We start from the raw sequence: 21999 nt of genomic DNA, 5'->3' as shown, positions 1-21999 counted from the left end.
TTGCTCTGGAATTAAATCTATTAAAGTTTTCAGGAGAAAAAATGGCAAAATTCTGCTGTGGCCAAAATCACCTGAATTTAAACAGTAAACTGCTTCTCTGTGGTATTTAGACAAACAGCAGTTCAGGATGTAAAAATATGGTCCTTGTTAATCTATTATACTAAAAAATATGAGACAGGTGAAAGCTGCAACAGCAACAGGGCTTATCACATACAATTGCCTGTCAAAGGGCAACTGTCTCATACTAAGTGAAATTGTTGTCTGCTCACAGTCTTTGGGCAAAGTGAGTAGAAGGGAATGTGTATAACTCCATTATTTGTAGTTCAGCTGAATTCAGCTATTAGAGATACCCTGTAAAAAGTGAATAACAGCACTTAAGCCAAATGTGAAAATGATGGTATTTTCACATTTCAGGTCTATAGCCATTATACGAGGATGCTTTGAGAGACATTTCTAGACTTTCAAAGAGAAAAAAAAAATAAAATCACAGCCTGTGGCTACATGAAAAGCAGACCATTTTAAGCACCTCCCAGAAATTTACCATTTCTGTCACATGTTAAGAGGGACAGCTGCAAAGACACATCTGTTATGCTTCTATGCTACTGTGTCTTGCTGCATTTTCAGGCTCATTTTAGCCTTAATTTTAGCCTTTGCTTGTTAAATGGTGCAGGAGAATCTATTGTAGCAACAACTCCAATGGTTTGTGAGGTGAATCCATAAAGAAAATTTCCTGCATATTCCCTAATGGATCTCTGGTTTCTTTCGGTAATTATTTTGCCTGTCAGTCACCATAAGCCTGGCTGTGAAAGCTTGAACCTTTGAATCTGACAAGAGGTGATTGGGGAAGTTACCTTGGAAAAGAGTTTAAAAGGAACCACTCCAAATACTACATCAGTCATCAGTGGTCCTCTGCAATCTTCATTAAAAGACAGCAGGAGATCAGGTATTATAAGACTATCACAAAGTTATGCAGGTTATTTTTAATCATATTTTATTTTAAGAATAATAAATGCAAATCACACTGTCTGGGAAGAAAAATATATGGTAATTCAATAGAGCTTGAAAGTAGGAAGACAAACCTAGCATAAAAATGAACATATCCAAGAATCTTTGAATGTCAAAAGAGAAACCCACCCTTAAAAGTTTAAACAATATTTTGTTTTCCTTCTTCAAATAAGCAAAATCTCAGGAAAATAGGGATCAAATAATTTAGGGGAGAAAGGGAAAGGAACATTCCTGGTAAATATTTCTGGAAAAAATTTTTATGCTCAGGAACATGCAATTATTTCCAGTAGAACTGGAAGAAAAGCAATCCAGGCTGGGATTCTCCTTTTGAATGACAGTGCTTTCAAGAATTGTATTGATTTGGTCCTTGACTCTTATAACCAAAAAGTGCATCAAATAATGCCTAAGAAACAACTAAAAATTTAATATACCTGATGTCAACTGCATTGAATGCTCAATATTCATCTTCTTGCTTTTATGGTTCTACTTTATGACTGGCTTCTAATTTTATCCTAAAGGATTTACTCTAGCTTTACTAGAGTTATTCTTCTGGTGGACAAAATACGATAAGCTCAGGTACAATTAAAAAATCTTTCCAGTATGGACGCAGATTGTTCTGAACATTTCATGTGTGTACTCTTTAGCAAAGTACCGCCCAAGTTTCCTCAGTGCCTGCATTCTTGCTTCTTCTCTCTTCTGCTCATTTTTCCAAGTAACAAACCTGTTCAAGCTAGTATGAATTGTGGCTCTGAGCAGCCTCAGGCTGTGTATGCTTCAACACAGAGGATAAACTGAACCTGAGGCTGATGCATCCTGTATCACAGAAGCACAGATTCAAATGTGTTGGAAAAGACCTCTGAGATCATAGAGTCCAACCTATGTCCCAATGAACACCACTATGTCAGCTAGACAATGGCACTAAAGGCTATGTCTGGTAATGCCACCACCTCCCTGAGCAGGCCATTCCAATATTTACTCACCCTTTGTGTGAAGAATTTCTTCCTGATGTCCAACATAAACCTCCCTGATACAGCTCAAGACTGAGTCCTCTTCTCCTGTCACTGTTTGCCTGGGAGAAGACGCTGAACCCCACCTGACTACAGTCTCCTTTCAGGCAATTGAAAAGAGCAGCACGGTCTCCCCTGAGCCTCATTATCTTCAGGATAAACAACCCCAGCTCCCTCAGCAGCTCCTCACAGGAGGAGCTCCAGACCCCTCACCATCTCCATTGCACTTCTCTGGACTCACCCAAGCATCAAAATGTCCTTCTTGAACTTAGGGACCCAGAACTGGATGCAGGACTTGAGGTGTGGCCTCAGCAGTGCTGAGTACAGGGGATAACATTATGTTCTTCTATTACGCTGTCCTAGAACAGTTCAGCAACTTTTTCCACAATATCAGGTCAAACAGGAACTCACTAAAGCTCCACCAAGGTCCTCATGTGTCTATTGCTTTGTTTGGTCTGGTATCATGATGATGGTTTTAGAGCTTGTTGGTGGCTCAGTTTTCCTTTTGCTGTATGTTCTGGCATATTCTTACACACCTCAAATGAATGGGTTTGATAGTAAGAGTTTAATTATTTTCCAGAAACAGACACAGACATGACACCTCCAATATGGACTGCACAAAATCTTTCAAAGTGACCAAAATCCAGGTCTTCTAAATCTTATCCCTGTTTTCAGAAGCAAAACCCAAAACTTTTTGCTAGCAGGCATCAGCTCCTGCTCAGATGCATTTGCAAATAGATGACCCTAATAGCCTAATCCATTAAAGTGGGAGCTGCTGTATCGGAAATTCAGCATTTGGTAGGATTCTTTTATTATTGCTTGTTGATTGAAGTTAGCAAGTATTATAGTTCCAACAAAAAAGCTTTAAATTGAATTCCAGGATATTTAGATGACATTGGAGAGCCTCAAATTTTTATTATCTTTGCTATAAAGTAAAGGAACCTCTGTTAAAAAGAAAGCTTCAATTATGGATTACACTACCACTCACACAAAAGTAAACATTTTAAAAACTGCCATTACTAAGCAGTGTGAGAAGGCAGTACATGCAGCAGTGATCCAGCTCCATGGGGAATGTGCAAATAAAGGTCCTTGTGAGTAGATGCAGAAGCACTCTAGAAGAAAGATAAAAGGCCACCACAATAAGCATATAATTTCAGAAGCATACTATTAAATAAATCTCAAAACTAAGATGACTAGGAGTGTTTAATGGAATTTTATTTAAGAGGCCATTACAAGTTCCACAATGCTCAGCATTATCTTCTAGAACTTGCAAATTCTATAAGCTTCATTGGATTTCCACCTATTTTGACATTGAAAATATAATTCTTAATGTGTTTGTGACTCCTAAATGTCTCTACTTAAAATGCCATTTGCCATAGCTTCTATGATATGCTAAAAATAAGATTTTGGTACATACCTAACCAAATATATATACTAACCAAATATACTATCTGCTAGGCTAGTAAAAAGAATAAATTTTTATGTTATGTACAGCTAATAAGACACAATAAAATAGCATGAGATAATGATAAAGTCTTAGCCTCTTATTTCTAAGGTCTGCTTTACATGTGCCTGCTGCTGATTCCATTACTCTAAAATGTGAATTACAATGAAAAGTATTTCCCTTATACTCTAGAACCAAGTTCTAAGATCAGGGATTTTCTTTTTCTTCCTTTTCTATTTCATCTGATTACATAGATCTTCCATGAAAAATCTAAGATGATTCTCTTATCTTTTGCAGATCTCCTTTCCATGCCTTGCTAACCTCATTATTGAACCGTTGTCATGGTAGTCTTTCAGAAGAACTGTTAAAAAATATAAGTAAAGGACATTTGAAAAGTCAAACTGGAACTTTCACACTAGATTATTATATATTAAAAATGTCACAGAGAAACAAATTCTAAGAGTAGTAATAACAAAGATTTTAAAAGCCCCAGCCTCCACTAACTTGTTTGCAAAACTTGGTGAGCTACACATCAGAGAGATGATTCTGATACCTGCAACACTGGTTATTCTAATACTTTCAAAACATTACTTGTGTAAGTGGCTGTAGTGCTTATAGTTAAGATTTCTTACTGCTTTGGGAGTGTGAGATTACAAAGCTGAAGTTAGGAACCTAGGCCACTAATGGGCACCAGCAGGAGTTTGAATCCTGCTTTGTGTTTTGGCTATACACAGAATTCAGGGTGTTACAGGACATCCCAAAAAACCATGTGGTATGAATATTGCCTGCTTACCTTAGGATGTTTAAAACTCCTGTTATTAGTAGGGTATAAATGAATTTATGGCTTGTGGTTTTGGTACTCATCTTCCTCCTGTCTCAGGCTGAGAGCCCCTGAAAGACCGGGCACCTTAAAATACACACATATTTTACTCAGGAAAATGAGTGAAAGAGTATCAGCAATTTTATTCATAGTATTTAAAAATAATTTGTTTGATGAAGTACAGAAAGATCTAGTAGTCCCTGAATATCCCATTTAAGCAAACAGTCTAAAGTAGACATATAAACAGTTATTAAACTGACATGACAATTGGCCATAGTAGACAGGATTTCTGTGATTTCAGTCCAGCCTTCTTCCTCTTCCAAAAGCTGAGCTAAAGCCCAAAGATACTAACCGAAAAACTATCATTTAATGCATCAGCACTTCCATGCTGGTGCTTACATGATAAATTTTCTTGCCTGTGATTGAAGGTGGTTGGGTTTTGCTTTATAACAAAAGGACACTGCTAATGTCTGTGCAGTAAAACAAAACTGTTCTAATAGGCTTCTTAGGCAGTCAAACATTTCTGCAGTATCAGAAGGTTTCATATTAACTAGAGAACCCACCTCGACTGCCTTAAGGCTCAGCTAAAGAGAAAAGAGTTGAACCTCGCTGTCAGCAACAAATTCCGGTTTTCTTGTGACTTTTTAAGAATCTTTTCAGTATTTCTTAAACACTATTGGTTTGTTGGCTTTAATGAGAGTTTCACAGGAATAACAATTTTTTTTATAACTATAAAACATGAGTTTGCCATGGAAAATAATGTGGCAATCATACCAATAAAATACCTCCACAATAGAGTGTCTCTTAAAGAAAATTATGTAGAATTCAAGAAGCACCTAAATTTGGTATTAGGTTTATTTTTCTTTAAAAGCTTGTTATAGTGAGTTTTAATTTAATTGAAACGTCAACAAAAATGTTTTGATACAACAAAACTTGGAGGCAGTTAAAAACCACAGATAATGGTCATGTAGAATATAAGAAACTTCACACAGCTTTTAGAATATCATATGTGTTTCTTGCATAAATAAATAAATAAGTAGGAAAATAAGTTATTATAATGTGGATACTGTCATTTACATAGAAGTGATTATCTTATTGTGAATAGTGCAGCAGTGTCTTTGACAGATGGATATCAAAAAAATTGCAATTTTCTCTACCAGGAATTGCTTTATTTGAATGCAGTTCAAAACTGTAGCCTAACTGCATATTTCATGGCTATTATGGCAGGCCTAAGTCTGTTGCCAACTTTCTATTGCAACAGCCATGCACTAATAACTCCCATCATAAAACATTTTCTTTGGCCACAATAATCTTTGTATAAATGAACATAGACTAAAATAACAGTGCCCCTTGTTCACCAAAGTATTTCTGAGTATACCAAACTTTGCATATGTCTGCCCATTATTTTTATTTTTTAATGTTAGCATGTCATTAGCTGCTTTGCTGAATATGGTCCTTGGGTAGCCTAAAATTATTCTTTTGTTAGTCACTTGGTTTTTTCGGTATTTTCAAGTCAAAGCATATTGTAGAAAATTATACTTCTGCCAGAGAAAAGCAATTCACTCTTATCAAAATCATTTCAGTAGAAAAATCTGAATGATCAAAACCAAAGTCTGAACTTGCTTTTCTCTCAGTGAAGTTTTGCATCTAAATGTGGAATTATATATTTGTAAGGAACATGTGGTACATATGGAACAGTCATTTCATATCTTTATAAAATGTATAGCAGATGGATAAGATACTTTACTGGCAGAATTAAGCAACACTGCTTCTATAAGACTTGAAATTCATTATATAAGTAGTGCTAAAACTGTGCTAGTCTTATCTAGGTAAATAAGATGTGGCTTGGCATGGAGATAGTTGACATTATGGAAGATGGAAGAAGGTTTCCAAAAGTCTCATGCAGTTGCTTCTTTTTCCTTTGCATGCTTAATAGTTGAATCCAGTGTAGTCGCTGAAAGCAATGGCAAAACTTCCTTTGACTTTTAATGGCATGGAAATTCAGTTACATGTTTTTGTCACTTGAAAGTTCAGATAGAAAGATATGTCAATGTGGCAGAGATTGGAAAACGCATAATTTGAAAGGAATTTTAAAGAGAAGAGAAATCTTTGAAGAATTCAGGCAGGATTAAGATATTATTCCATTAAAAATAGGAAGCTTGAAAAAAGTGTGATGTATGTTGGTCACAGAAAGTGGAATTAGAATCTTCAAACAGGAAAAGATGAGATGCTTAGTGCATGTATAAGTAATGCGAAACAGAGATTTTAAAACTACATTATCTAAACTATTTCTAATCTTACTGTTATTTTTATTGCATACTTCCAATATGAGAAATTTTAGCTGAAATAACTTACCATGTGGTTCCAGGCCACATTTTCAGGTTTTGTATACACCAGGGATCTCTATGAACTAAAAAACTGCTATGCAAAAAAAAAAAAACAATCAAAAGAAAATTTATAGCAGCTTTGCAATTCTAAGGTCTAGTCAGATTAAGCACAAAACATTGTAGCAGATTGATAAAAGAATGATAGAACCACAAAGTAAAAAACTCACAAAACTCAGAAATTAGGAAATGCTAGAACAGAAATAGCTCTTGCAATTGATACCTTTAATATTTTGTTGTAACAGTCTTAATAAGATATATGACATAATTAAATTATCATAATTGTCACTGTTTAGGAAAGGAGCAAGATTAGATTCTGGGGATGGGTGAGGCAGTTTCAATGTGAATGTTTTAGGCATAACATAGTTATATGCAACAAACACCAGATTATAAGAATAAAAATAAGATAACCTCAAATACATTTGTTTTTTCCTACCAGCTCTGCTTTCTATATATTGAGTAGCTGTAAAATTATACAACAGGACAATTGACAACAAACCAATATATAATATAATATAAAGAATAGTGTCAATAAATCACATATGGTTTCTTTTAGAAATTAAGGAACCTGTTCCACCTTGTTCTTTAAGATCTTTTCAAGCAAAAAGTTTTTTCCTTAAACAACTTCCTTTTCAAATGCAATTTCTCTTCTATGAGTGACACATTTGAAGATAAAATTAAGTCATTTTGCAGTACTCAGTGTAAATAAGTATCTCAACGTTTTTTCCAAAGCATGAAACTATCCTTTTTCCCATTCTGACAGTTCTAAACCAGAAACATTTAATTTTAGCAAACCTTTTCTCAGTGAAGGAAAAGAAATAACCTTGGCATTAAAAACATGCCTCAAAAAAGGTCATCCAAGCAAGCAGTAATTTTCCTTTTATAAAAGCATCAAAGTAGTGGCTTAAGAGGAAAACAAGCCCCAACCATTCTGATGACCATTGTAAGTGCATTATACATGTTATTTTCCAAATAGTATAAGGAAATCATATTGAAAATCTGACTGAAAGCAAAGAATGTAAAATTGTGTCCCTGGATGAAATCAATAGAAAGCTTTTTCCTTAGGCTTCCCTTTAAAAATGTACTGATCTTGGAATTGTGCTCTTGGGAAGGCAACAACAACATTTTGTTTCCTGTCTTACCTGATTCCCAAACCCCTGAATCAGTCATTATTGGGACAGCTGCTGAGTCGCACTACAGCAGAGGGAAGTGAAAAGAAGATACATTCAGTTGATGATGCCTGTCTTAAGGATTCAGTAGAAGAATAGGATTTACATGAGCTAACTTCTACAGCAGGTATCTGAAGTAAAAAAAAAAAAAAAGGGGGACCTGTAGATTATTTTATCTATTCCGTACCCTCCTAATCTCAAGATATTCTCAACATCTTCTGTTAAAGTGAACAGCCTTAAAAGATTGAAAACTGCTATAATGGACTGAAGAAATAGAGAAATCAGCAGTATGACTAATGTCCCACTGCCGCAAATTTGAGAAGGCTTTGGATAAACCAGTACACAGCAAAGATTTTCTAACCTCTTTGAATAAATTCATTGCTTTTCTTGAGTCTCAGACAGGTGGTGGTGACCCTCCTCATGCCCTCCACACACAATCTGGGCACAATCTCAAACTGGAACCAAAGTACTCTGGAGAGAGAGAGAAAGAATTCATATCTGAGTGTGGGGGTTCAGTGGCTCATATTCAGTGCTATGTTATATTCACAGCCCAAAGTAAATGTGCCTCTGATCCTTATGAGTCAGTGAAAATGTTTTAGGAATACATACAGATGGAGATTGCTTTCAAGCAAGTTCAGTTTTAGGTTGCTAAAGGGACTCAGGCTAATGGCACCTAATTTTTTTTTCCCAGCACAGTAAATGGAAAAAGATAGTCTTGTCTGAGGACAGTCTGAGTTCAGGCTGAATAAAATGAAAATGAACAATACATAATAAAAAATGATCTGTTGACTTGTAACAGAGGCTACAGTTCTTAGGAGGGACCATAGTTTTCACAGGCCCTGAAGCACTAGTAAGTAATGGAAAAATAGTGTAGCAAAACCAAGAGCATTGTTTTATTTGAATAAAAAAAAACACAGCAAACCAGTCTAGCTCAAGAGACACTGGGATTGAAATAAACTGCTGGAACTCTACTGAAAAAAGTAAATTGAGGTGTGTTTAAATTATTATTTCTTAGGCCTCTGACAAAAAATGCAAGTTGTTTGCTGAGCTTTGTATTGAGGGTGGGCTCTAAGGACTCAGCAGGGGAGGCTGCAGGGGCTCTGTGAGGGGATGCAGGGGCAGCCCCAGAGAGACACAGCCGGTTCCAGCCGTACACAGCCGGTTCCAGCCGGACACAGCCGGTTCCAGCCAGGCACAGCCGGTTCCAGCCAGGCACAGCTGGTTCCAACCAGACACAGCCGGTTCCAGCCAGGCACAGCCGGTTCCAGCCAGACACAGATGGTTCCAACCAGACACAGCCGGTTCCAGCCAGGCACAGCCGGTTCCAACCAGACACAGCCGGTTCCAGCCGGACACAGCCGGTTCCAGCCGGACACAGCCGGTTCCAGCCAGGCACAGCCGGTTCCAGCCGGACACAGCCGGTTCCAGCCGGACACAGCCGGTTCCAGCCAGACACAGCTGGTTCCAACCAGACACAGCCGGTTCCAACCAGACACAGCCGGTTCCAGCCAGACACAGCCGGTTCCAGCCAGACACAGCCGGTTCCATCCAGGCACAGCCGGTTCCAGCCAGGCACAGCCAGTTCCAACCAGACAGAGCCGGTTCCAACCAGGCACAGCCAGTTCCAGCCAGGCACAGCCAGTTCCAACTAGACACAGCCAGTTCCAACCAGACAGAGCCGGTTCCAACCAGACAGAGCCGGTTCCAACCAGGCACAGCCAGTTCCAGCCAGGCACAGCCGGTTCCAACCAGATCCAACCAGCTGCCACAGGGCACGACTGAGCTGTGAAAAGTGTCAGTGTGAGCACCAAGGTCAGTGGAGCAGGAGGGGCAGAAGATGCTGCAAATACTGGCACAAATATTCCCCTGCAGGCCATGGTAAAGAGCACAGTGGAGCAGAAATCCATGCAGCCCATGGGGGACCCCGTCCAAGCTGTCCTTGAGCACTTTCAGTAATGGGGCATCCACAACTTCTCTGGGAAATCTCTTCCAGTGTCACAGCAGCCTCACAGTAAAGAATTTCCTCCTGAAGAACTATTGAAATGGAGGGGTATGAGTTGCTGTATAAAATGACTAGTAATGACTTCTCCCAGTTAATGAAATCAAAGTTCCTCTGAATACTCAGACTTCCTCTGTAAAGTCTTATCACTGACAAAATATTTTTTAGATTAGCAAAATGCTAGTCTGGTCTTTAGTTATGTAGATTATATTATACGCTCAAATAATGTATTGTGTTATAGGTTGGATGTGAGTTCATACAATCACAAATTTCTGTCCTTTAAACCCATGCTGGCTAGAACAATATACAGGTAGATTGTAAGAGCCTTTCAGAAACATATTGTTAAAGAAAATTCAGTTTGCAGTCCCACAGGTAGGTTATCTTAACAAAAAATATCCTCTATTCCAATAGCTACATTTAAAAGGAAGCATAAAATAGTTTATTGTAGGATTCTCTGTTGTGTGTTTATTTATTGCAAAATATAGTTGGAACACATGCTGTGGCAATTGATAAATCTATAGAATACCTCTTTGTAGAGCAAAGCAAAAAAAAAAAAAATTTGTCTTTTTAAAAATATGGCTTCATCCAAATGTGTAAGAGCTTGCTGTTGTGTCTATATAGCCCACATTTTGGGTGCTCAGTGTGATGAATAATCTAAATTTTTTCTGTTCAGTTTAATAAAATACTTCATTTAACCTCTTCAGAATGATGATCTGTTTTCTACGACAGACTGAACTGTTTAATAGAACTAGCTTAATCATAAATACTGTCAGGTGTATAGTTAGGGGACTGTCACCTTCCTCACACCTCTGAACTATTGTAATATTAATTCATATAACTGGAAAAAAATGGAAATGCAGATATTACCTTAAAATTTTCTCAGTACTGTCCAAGCACAGATATATACATGTCCATGTGAAGGATAAACTTCACAATTTTAAGAGAGCATTCTAGACTACATGGACATTCCATGTATATATAAAAATGTAAATATAAAAACATAAATATAAACCAAACATGAATCTCCAATAACCAAAACCTTTCTAAAACTACAGTTGTGGTGGATTTTTTTTTCTTTTTTTTGAGACATTTATTATTACAAGTCATTTCAGTTAGAAAAAACAGTGAAAGACATGTGATATAAGAGTTTGTGCTTTGTTTGCAGATCCCACGCTGGAGTTTCATCATACCTGCAGCAAGGCCAGTAGAAACCTTTTGTTTTCTTATATGGAAATGGAATATGGACACAGTTACTGAAACCAGCATTACCTGTTTCTTTGGGACTGAAGGGACTCCTGGTTCAGCCCTGCATGAACACTTAGGAAAGACCAGTCTGTGTGAGTAGCTCCTGACACCCTGCTTTCTTCAACTGTCTCTTAAGCAGGTGACATATTTCTGGGCCTCTTGACCAATGCACAATCTGTTGCGACAAGGAACACTCTTACCATTTGAGATGGAATAGATTAAAAATCAGATCCAGTAAAGAAAAGCACCACTTTTTGTCAGATGGCACCAAAAAAAAAAGCAGGTCATGGGAGAAAAATGGGCTATTAATAATTTATTTTATTTGCAAATAACCTGCATATAAGCTTGGATTACAGCAAAATGTAGTTACAGATTTATTTTTCTAGACCACAATAAAATATGCTTGTACTCCAGTATTTTTTTATTAGTTTATGTTCAAATATCCCCAAGTTATTGTTTTAAATTTTAGAAGAAATTCTCCACAGTTGTATGCAGGGCAGGGCAACCTGGTTCCTGTTTGGAGTGTTGATAGAATTGGCCTTTTCTTGCAAACTATTATATTCATACTTTTTAATTAATATACTCTGGGCAAATTTTCTCTCAGCTAACAATTCTCTATATCTACCTTTTTTCTTGAAACAGTGTTAGGTACAAAACAGAGCTTTGATCACTGCACAATCCTAGCAATACCTCAAGTGCAATATATCATGCATTTGAGATACTGTCCAGGCCCTATTCCTCCTTAAAAACACCCTATGGATCACATAATTAAACATTGTATTAAAAACATGTAAACCACAAGTTAATGCCTACAAGCAACATGTCCAGTAGCATTCTGCACATCTTTTCTTTAGGATAAAGTACATGGACAGTCTAGATGCGGACAGGTGTCTTGACACAAACTACTTTCAGTAGGGATGTAATAATTGGATAATTTAACAACTGTTCTCAATTGAGTCTAGATAAATTATGTGAAGAATGTCATTCTTTACAGAGAAAATAATTTTACCCATAAAATTTTTGTGATTGTCTCTTAAAGAATTAGACATCAGGATAGCAGGTTTAAATCAAAGTTTCTGATGAAAAATCTGAAAAAATTATAGGGTATTAAGAAAAATTATTGCTGAATAATTTTACTAATCGCAGTATAGAAACTTTTAATCTCTTTTCCCAAAACTTTCCATTTTTGAGACACATATCCGGCACAGGAAATTTCAGCCTGAGCAGCTAAAGATTAGCAAAATAAGTACAAATGAAAGCAGGATGCTAGGATAGGAGGAACTAAGCAACCAAAATAGAAGAGCATTGCATAAACAGATAATAACATGTCATACTTCAGTTCTAAAGATGAAAGTGAGGAGTTCTGTTTGTGCAGCTTTCTGCTTTGCCTTCTTATGAGGAGAGAATAAGGATAATCACAGTGTGACCAGAGCCATGGGACTGAAGAAGGGGCTTGGAACTGCAGGGTTTCTTGGTCTGCAGGAAGTATGAGTGTCTGCTGAAGATGAGAACCTGTGGAATGGGGCCCAAAAATCTTATAAAAAAGGCATTTGAACATCCTGTCACCCCACTGTGTTAGTTCAGAGGTCTCTGCTCTGCATATATAATTTTTAAATATATACGTTTGATACAAATATTAGATAGAAAACATTTCTGACAGAACTTGTCCAACATAGTGTAATCATTTGAGATAGGATGTCAGAGTCATCGTTTGAGTTATCTTTTGTGACTCATCCTTTATAATCAAACAAATATATCCTACACATTCTTCCCAGCCTGAAGGTTAATGAGGGAATCTTCATGTATCATAATTTCTAGGGAGTTTGATCTGTTCTCTGAAGCCAAAACAAAGTACTGTGGCTTGACACAAAGCTTAAAGTCTCTCACTTATACTGACTAGTGACTGGATAAAAAATGACACTGTGTTTTTAAAGTGCAGATGTGTTGACTTCAGCTGAGGCTGTGTCTGCACACAAAGCACTGCCAAAATAAAGAGTATAGTCTGCTGAAATTTCTGCTGACCTTACCATGTGCAAAGATCTGCCAGCTATTGAGCTTCAGACTTCCCTTTTTTAAAAGGGCAGCATCTGGACTAGCCAAAATGAAAAGGAAGTTTTTGTAGAAGGAAGGATAAATGTTCCTTTCCCTAAGTTTTATTGTTGTTTTATGGAATGAAATTACTTTCTGTTGGAACTCCTACTTCTTTGGTAGAATTTTGGCAGAGGCTGAAACTCAAAAAAGCTAATAAAAAGATAAGAGGGAGAAACACTACAATATATGTCATTTGAATTTAAAATATATGCATAGTTTGAGCTGAAGATGTTTGAACAGGAAAAAAAAAAAGTTACATGTAAATAATACCTCTACTTAATTTTTTCAGTGGAAAAAAGAACATAAGGACATGATATAAAAGGTATTATTTCTATTTTTAGTTTATAAAATTGTGTGTTAATACATGCTGCAGATTCAGTTGGCTTGAAATTTCTGGGACAATAAAATCCAAATACATTTCAAATAAAAACTAAATAGACAAGGATTTAAACAAATACTTTATTAACCTTAGAGGTGTAAAAAGAAAAAAAATAATTCAAATTCTCCTTTTATTAGAAGTTCTGCTGTTTTCAAAGTCTATATCAATGTTGTGGTATCATTCATTAGAATGTGGTATTTTTTTTTGAAAAAATTTCTTGATTCACTCATTGAAATCTATGTTTTAAAATTCTTTATGGTCTCCAGCACAATTAGGTAGTACAATACTAAGGCAACAATTAGAAATGCCACTCTGACCTGACAGTTGTGTAATCAGAATAAGAAGGGAGAAATGTGATACGTGGTGTGCCTGGGACTGCTGCAGTCATTACAAAAAACCCTTGTCACAGGATGTGGTCCAGTGATAAACAAGGTCAGACTAGCACACCATCTGCCCATGGAATATTGTGCCGATGTGTTATTTCAGGTCTTTTACAGCTACATGGTTTTCAGTCTTTTAAAAACAGAAGAAATTCTACCAGGAAGACAAAAAAAAAAAAAAAAAAAAGAAAGTATAATTAGCAGGTGATTAAATGTGGAGCAAAAGAGACAAAAAAGAGACAAAGAAGAGAAACACAAAAATATCTTTGCATGACAGTGAAAGCTGGGGTTGAAAATATTACCATCTCAAGCCATCCATCAGTTCTGAGTGCTTTAAATGGGAAGGAATCTGCATTCAGCTCTCCTCCTTTGGATTCTGTCTTTCTGGGAGCCTCTACTTATTGGCACGGGGCTGCATATTCAGGGCTCCTGTGGGGAAAAAGAATTATTATCATTCCTCAGCTGACTGCCTCATGCTCTGTGCACAGTGTGACTAAATTGGCTGAAGTAAAGCAAACCTTCCAGAATGGGTCTTTGAAAACACAACACTGCAGAGTCAAAACGATGCCCTTCGCTTTCATTGCACAGGAAGATACATAGTTCTACAGATGTAAGGTCCCATGAAAAGGCATGCAGAGTGGATATAAAGCCTTTCTTCTGTTTTATCTTTCTTTTTTATAAAGGAATCTTATATTTTTCCTTTTTATAAAGTGAAATTATATTCTGTTTGATTCTTTGAAAGCAGAGAAATTAATTTACTAAATAAATGCATACACTTCTATTTCTCAAATTTTGTCCTTTTTTGCATTGTTTATTCCCCTTGAAGAGAAAAAGTTTCTACTGACTTCATTTGGAAGCACATGTGAATCAATCAAGGAGCAGTTGGTGCCTTGTGCTCTTCGGAATTGTGAGCAGTAATTGGCTTACTCTTCAGGATGCCATCCACTTACTACACTCTGTAAATTCCTCTGCAGACACCTTTTAATTCAAGTAAAACAACAGTGGCAAAAATAGAAATGCGAAAAACAAAAGAAAATCAGATATTTTGTTATGGCATGCATTTAAGATCGCTATATGAATGCGTTACACAGGCACATATCCTCATTCCTATACTGCGGAATGGGAGGCCCCTTCTTCCCTTGTTTCAGGGGCAGGTTCTGTCTGTCGCCATTGGAACACACACCAGGTACCAGAAATGGCCATTGCACATCTCCAGAAAATTGCAGCTCTTACATTGCAGGCTTCCCAGAGGCTGGTCTTTTTAATTTTTTCTTGAGAAACACAGGTATCAAAGGATTGTGAACCAATGGGCAGGTGGTGATTAGAGGCCTCACACAATAGTCTGGAGAACTGGCCAGCTTTATCAAGGGGTAAAGAAAAGGATTTCTATAAGTGGGACAAAAGCCACCCAAGCTTCACTGCACTCTCAGGTCTATATCTCACAGGTGGCTCTGCCCTCCACCAACTCTTTACCAGTTTCACACAAATACAGTCAAGTGAAAAATCAGATGTGTAGAATAATTTCATTATATGTGTCCAAAAAATTATTGGCAGCCTGGAGTTTCTTTGCTTATCTTTATTTTTCAGTGTATACACGGACATAATTTTCAGTATTTTCAAACTTTTATTTCCCTTCTTGTTCTAGTTTCATTATATATGTTTGCATTTTGAAAGTCAATTAAGTTTTTCTATTGATTTATCAAGCCTATATATTGGATAAAAATATTACAGATATATTGAATTTCAAAGACTATCCTTATAGGTTCTTTACAGAAATAAGTAAATGTGACCTTGATGAGACTTTTAACACTGGTTTTTAGCATAGGTAAATTTTCACTTGTTATTTTCTGAGCAAGTTTTTACCAGTACATTTAAGAACACATTTCAGTGGTTTTGGTTCTTTCTTTATTTGAGGATTGACTTTTCTAATGAGCACCGCAGTGTTGTTAAAAAAATCATTCACATATATACTTATGATCATTGAAATTATTTTTAGGTTAGTTGAATATCTGACTATTCAAAGGTATACATAAACTTCCATCTTTTGAGAAGCAGGATCTGACGTAAGAACATCCCCATAAAATCAAATGTTGTATGTCAAGGTTGAAAATAATGGGCAGAGGATCCATCACTGTGGTCTAGCAGAATGCAGATGATGACTGATGTACAGTGGCTTGAAGGTCTCTGAGAGGTGCCAAAGGTCAGAACCCCACAGTTCTGTTCTCAGAATGCATGGTGACTTCAGGGTGTGAATGGACAAAAAAGCAGCTTCTTTTTACTTGCTCAGTTGCCACATTTGTTAAGGCCCACAATGTCATTAAGGGCAGAGCTGTTGCTTAAATATGTCTGTGAAAGAGGGTCTAAGATCTTATTCACCTTCAGTGTCTTCTTCTGCTCTTTCAGTGGACTCTTTTGAAGAAGAAAGTAATGATATTGCTCCAATTTTGAAAATATCAGTAAACTTTATGACTTCTACACTGTCTTCATGTTAAATGAAAGAGATATTCACTTCCAATTTTTCTGCATAATTAGCACAGAGACAGATCTATTTGCTTCCATTGCACAAAATATATGTGCTAAACTGAAATTAAGTATTTGGTTTTATGCTTCTCAGATACTGTTCATAAATTCAGTTTACAATAGAAAAGAAGGGAAGGGTTACTTAATATTCCTCATGAACATTGATTTAAATTCCATTGAAGTATAGTCTTAAATTATGTTTAAACGTGTGATCCTGGAAATTTAAATCCTTTATTCATTATTTTATATCCTGAGGTTTAGAATCTATTCTCTCAGGAAGAGTTTCTAAAGGAAAACAAGACTTTAACTTCATTCTATATATGTGTTGTTATTTTCCTACTAACTCATGCATCTACTCTTTCACCACCAAATGTTAAATGATTCCAGTTCAGTTCTGTTCCAGCTCAAGACTCTGGTATTGCTTTGAATCCTCTACTTCAGGATGTGCTGTTCTTTTGTTTTTATGTGTTACATTCATATCTACTCTGGGAAATTATTCATGCTTGTTTTCTTTCATTTTACTTCTTGTAAACCTATTTTGGGTTTATTGTACTGCAATCCATCATTATTCCTTTGACTTCAGTAAAACTTAAATTGCCCTCAGAGGAGCTTTGCTGAACCTCAGAAGTTTGCAACAAGATGAGCTATACTAATTTTCAGAGCAGGAGATAAAGCACGTTAACCCTCTCAATAATCTGTTTTGTGACTGAGAGTGGACAAGGGACAGTTCTTTCCAAAGCCTTGAGTTTGTACACAGACCAGGCTCCTCTTAGAAGGGAGCTGGATTTTTATAGCCAGCACTGCAGGAGGAGGAATGGTCACTTTCCAATAACACAGACCAACATTTACTAAATGAGACCAGACAAGAAGCACTGTAAAAATAACAATGGTAGTAAAGGTCCTGTTAAAAAGAAAAATACTTTGGCACAGTGTTTTCTCAGTACCTGATTAAGGAGAAGGCAGAGAGGAAAACATACACCTGTACAAGTTGGAAATGGTTGAAAGAGATTTGTGACCTATAACATTCTTAGAGGAAGTTTTTGACACAAGTAAGTCTGGGCATGTCTGGTAATAATGAAGGCAGAGTACACCAGAAAGCAGAGATGGGCTCATTATAAGGAGAAAAGTTTGAAAAGCCTTAGAGAATGGAAGAGACAAAAGCTCTTTTTTCCTGTCCAAGTGCATTGATAATACAAAAAATCTTTAAACACAAAGACTGATTTTATTGCCACTAATTTGGAGCAGTGTTCAATTCTTGGAAAACAGAAAAATTAAGAAAACTGTGGGAAGAGAAAGAAAGACATTTCTAATCTGTCTGCCTGGCAGTATGGCTTAGCAGCTCCTATAATTAGCCTCAACTCATGTGAAAGGGAAAGCTCACACCCCTGCCTCTGATTATATTTTTCATGGTATAAGGAAGGAGTTTAGTACAATCACACATTACAAAAACTTCATTTTCCCAATGTTTTAAGGTGAATACAGGTATCTATTTTCTGTAAGAAAATTTGTCCTGTCCCTTACAGTATATATTTGAGTAGATTTGTATGAAGCATTTATGCATCCATTAAATTTCTCAAAATAGTACACGAAATTCAATTGACACACTGCAGTTCTGGTGATTTTGTGGAGGCATTGTGGAAGAATTCAATTTTTTGTTTTATAAAATGCCTCCCAGTGTACACATACCCCAAAGTCACTTAAAATTTTAAAGTGATTCCTACCCCTGTCCAGTATATGGTACAACAGTTTATGAGACCAACTTCACAGAAATACTAATGAAATATTTCCCCATTCTCTTTTTCACATGGAAAACTAAGCCAATGAAACATCTGTTTTGGTAGTATCAATTGTATTGATAATACATAGAGAGAGCCAAGAGGAATAATATGGAAAATCTACTGATAATACCAAGATAACAGTTTGGAACAGTAAAAAGGAAATAGACATCTATAAAACACAGGTAACTGGGTTCTTGAATATGTCAACATATGTACATATCATACAGAAATTAAAGGTAACTTCACCTTGCAAACTTCAAATGTAGGCACAGTGACAATTTTTTGTCCTGCAATTAAATAATATATTCCATTTAAAAATTTACATTGTGTATTTTTTGAAATTTTCTTATTTCTATTTTTTGTATACAGGCCTTTGTGTTCTATAGAGTCTTTCAGTTTTAATCACTCATTTATAATGACTCCTGACTCCTCCTTTCTTTTGGTACTTTAATCAGCTCTAGCCACTGCTTATGATTTTATTCTCAATGCTTTTAAATCTTCTGTTGAAGTTCTTTCCTTGTGCTTTTTCAGAAATGCTTTTCATTTTTGTTGAAAGTCCATACTCAATCTGTGCATTGGTTTAGATGTTTTAATGTGATAGTAATTTCTTATTCTCTTTTCATCCCACACTTTAAATCTTTCACTTCCTGATCCTCACTTAGTTCTTGTGCTTATCACGCTGGTCTTAAAGTCCTACACTTGCTGTACCTTTGTTTAGCAAGAATTTATCTTATCTTTCTCTTGGCATTTATTCCTTCAGCCTGAGCAATTCAAAACAGATTCCCTACTGTTATCTTAATCTGAAAAGGAGCACTCCAGGGCTCACTCTCCACTAACAAGTCCCTCTACCTGGCATTTCTCTTTAAGCTTTTAATATTTTGCTCCAATTCTACAGAAATTTAGAACATGGGAGATTTACCAGTAAATTAAAATGTTTCTGATTTTTCTATAATTTAAAGACACTATGCTGCATTTCTTCTCTAGAACATTTTGTGAATCAAGCCTAATGCTATTTAATTGTTTATATTATCAGCTTAGATGCATATCTTTAAAATACCTGAAAAAAAATAATTTATTGTAATTTTACAGCACCACTAAAGAACACAATACACAGTACACAAGTAAATAATCTACTCAGCACATATATTTAGTAGGTGCACCAAGCAATTTAGACTCTGCTGCGCACCATAGAATATTACCATATCATTGATCCCTGTATGAATCCAAAATAGATGGATTTCAGCCCTTACTGTTGTTTGTGCTTTATGCTGAAAGCAATCAGACATAAAGGGGAAATTCATACTGGGAGTTGCATGTTCAGATATGCATTTTGGGTGGTTTTCTCCACTGTTGATCTGGCAATTGAAAACTGGCAATGTTGATAAACACTTCCTTAAGACATTTAAATTTAATTGCTTCATCTTCTAACTGTCTCTTTTACGCTACATTTAGCTTCTTAAGTCTCTTTCATGCTTGAAAACATGTTGGTTGTCACTTTTTTAGAAGTACTTGAAAACTGGACTTTTGTTTTTCCTCTTTGTGGCCGTGCAGAATATTTAAGATCCATGTGGCTGTAGATAGCAATCTAAAGTTAGCAGCAAGTAGACCGACTATGTGGCAAAGGGAAGAATTAATTTGTGATTACTTTGAAGGATTGGTGTATTCCTGCTTCATATTGAATACTTTGAATAATAATAACTGAATAATAATATTGAATAACATTGAATATTCCTGTATTCATAGCTGAGGAAACTTAGGTCTCCAGAGGAAAAGGAGATTAAGGGGACAACTCAGAAACAGCACTCTAAAACAAAACTCTAACTTCTGCATCATTGATACATCATCAAAACTCATTACAAACCACACACAAAACAGTGACTTAAGAATCATTACAGAAAACAAATTAGCAATGAAAAATTTCTTATGTATTTTTTTTTTAGCGCTGAAACGGTACCAAATATACTGAATGTACCGTGACCAGAGGGAATGTATTCAGGCTTGAATTACTGCAGGAATTTAGGAAAACTCTAGTAAGCACAGGGAAACTTTGCTGAGAGGGGAATGCTCTGACTGAGTGTCCTTTGTGATTTGGAAGCTAGCACCTGAGAACAGGAGGAGGAATGATCAGATTACCAAAAGCTATACTTATTACCAGCACAGAAATATAATTTCCTACTAGGTTGTATTAAAAAGAAAAGAAATTAAAAAAAAAAAAAATCAAAGATTTTTTTAAGAAAGATGAAAAAGGAGTTAAATTCAGATGTAACCAAAACTGAATACACACACAGAGTAATCAATGAGGCATGTAGCAAGATTGGAAAGAGGTATGTTTTGAACCTTTTGTCTTAGCCCATACTTTGAAATGTAGCATGTGGGAGCAGAAGTATCATTGAACATTTTTTCTGCCTCCTGTGGTCAATGAAAATATAAAAAACAATGTTTCTGAAAGCAGCAATGCTATAGCAATGCTAGTCTGAAAGCAGCTAAACCCTTATGCTAATAGCTACCCAGTGCTATTAGCTCGTTCTTTGAGCCCCACTTTGGTTATAGAAGCCAAGAAAAATCCTTAAAGAGTGTCCTTAATAAAAATGGAAGACACAACTCCAGTTGAACTGCTTTGTCTTGTTCTGCTGCTGTTTGTAACTTGAAGGGATGTCCCTGACAGCTAAGGCTCTGAGAACTGTGGCCACATGTTACAACTCATCTCTTGTAAATTAGACACATTCACTGACAAACTTTGTATCAACACTTCATTTATATCACCTAGAGATCCAACTGCTCTTTTGTCTCAGTGTTGCTATACATGCAACACACTATTTTCAGTTGTCTAATCTATAATTCAGTCTTTTGTTTCTGACAATGCAGAACTAGGGTTGTATTTGCTTTGAGGCAGTAAATGCAGGTAAAACAGGTAAACAGTTTTGCAACAAAGTGAAGTGGTTACAACTAAAAATGAGCCTGGTAATTCAAGACTTGATGTTCATTTGTCAAAAATTCTTTGAGGTTTCCTTTGGAAATGTTATTATCAGGAGCAGAATACTGACAGAATTCTGGTAACCTATGGGACTCTTTTGTAATCTATATCCTATGGAATTGGTATCATTAAAGCTAAAATATGAATGTTCTGACAAGTTTTTATATCTGAGTGATAATTTGAGCTTTTTTTCAAAGAGAGAATGTCTCCTTGCTTCATACAGCAATTCAATGATCCACAGGGTAGCTGAGATTCATTTTAGCAGAACTCTGAATAATGGTATTCAAAGTAACCACAGAGAAAGAGAAAATTACAGAATGAGATGAGGCTATCTATTAAATTATGTAAGAGATCAAATTTCCTCTGCCTCTGAAATGTAAGATGGTTGCAAATCTTTATTTTAAAACTCCCAGTTAAATCTACCAACCTAACTAGAAAATCTGTAGTCAATGGTGGTACAAAAATGAGCACTGCTGATAAAGAAATACAAAAATAACCACAATGTAAATGTCAAAATAAGATATTTTAATCTGCTTAGGTGCCCAAGAACAGTGGAACTGCACAACCACGGTTTATTGTCAGCAGGTTATTCAAAGCCATACGCTGCCCTTGTTCTACATTAGCAGGTCATTTCAGTAGTTCTCTTATGAAGGTTAGAATCAGCACATGGTTCAGAGAATCAGTATCAGTGCTTTGAGAAATTGCCTTCTCTCCTGTGATTGTTAAAAAAAAATAAATCCATTTCTGTTCATTGTCACTCAGTAACCAGATTTGTAAACAATTTAAATTTTACCTGGAGTCAGA

General features: G+C 36.2%; 1 protein-coding gene across 1 annotated transcript; it reads right to left on the bottom strand.

Moving 5' to 3' along the window:
* Positions 1 to 977: 977 nt before the first annotated feature.
* LOC147654678 (uncharacterized) lies at positions 978 to 9640 on the bottom strand. Its single transcript, XM_086876181.1, has 5 exons — positions 8191 to 9640; positions 7803 to 7960; positions 6632 to 6697; positions 4250 to 4363; positions 978 to 3817 (listed from the first exon to the last, which is right to left on the bottom strand). The coding sequence occupies exon 1, from the start codon at positions 9375 to 9377 to the stop codon at positions 8898 to 8900; it is 480 nt and encodes a 159-aa protein (XP_086732307.1). The 5' UTR covers positions 9378 to 9640; the 3' UTR covers positions 978 to 3817; positions 4250 to 4363; positions 6632 to 6697; positions 7803 to 7960; positions 8191 to 8897.
* Between the last annotated feature and the right edge of the window lie 12359 nt (positions 9641 to 21999).

This window comes from Cyanistes caeruleus, chromosome 2, assembly GCF_971803275.1.
Source record: "Cyanistes caeruleus chromosome 2, bCyaCae1.hap1.1, whole genome shotgun sequence".
NCBI lineage: Eukaryota > Metazoa > Chordata > Aves > Passeriformes > Paridae > Cyanistes > Cyanistes caeruleus.
This window is presented reverse-complemented; position numbering and strand designations above follow the sequence as displayed.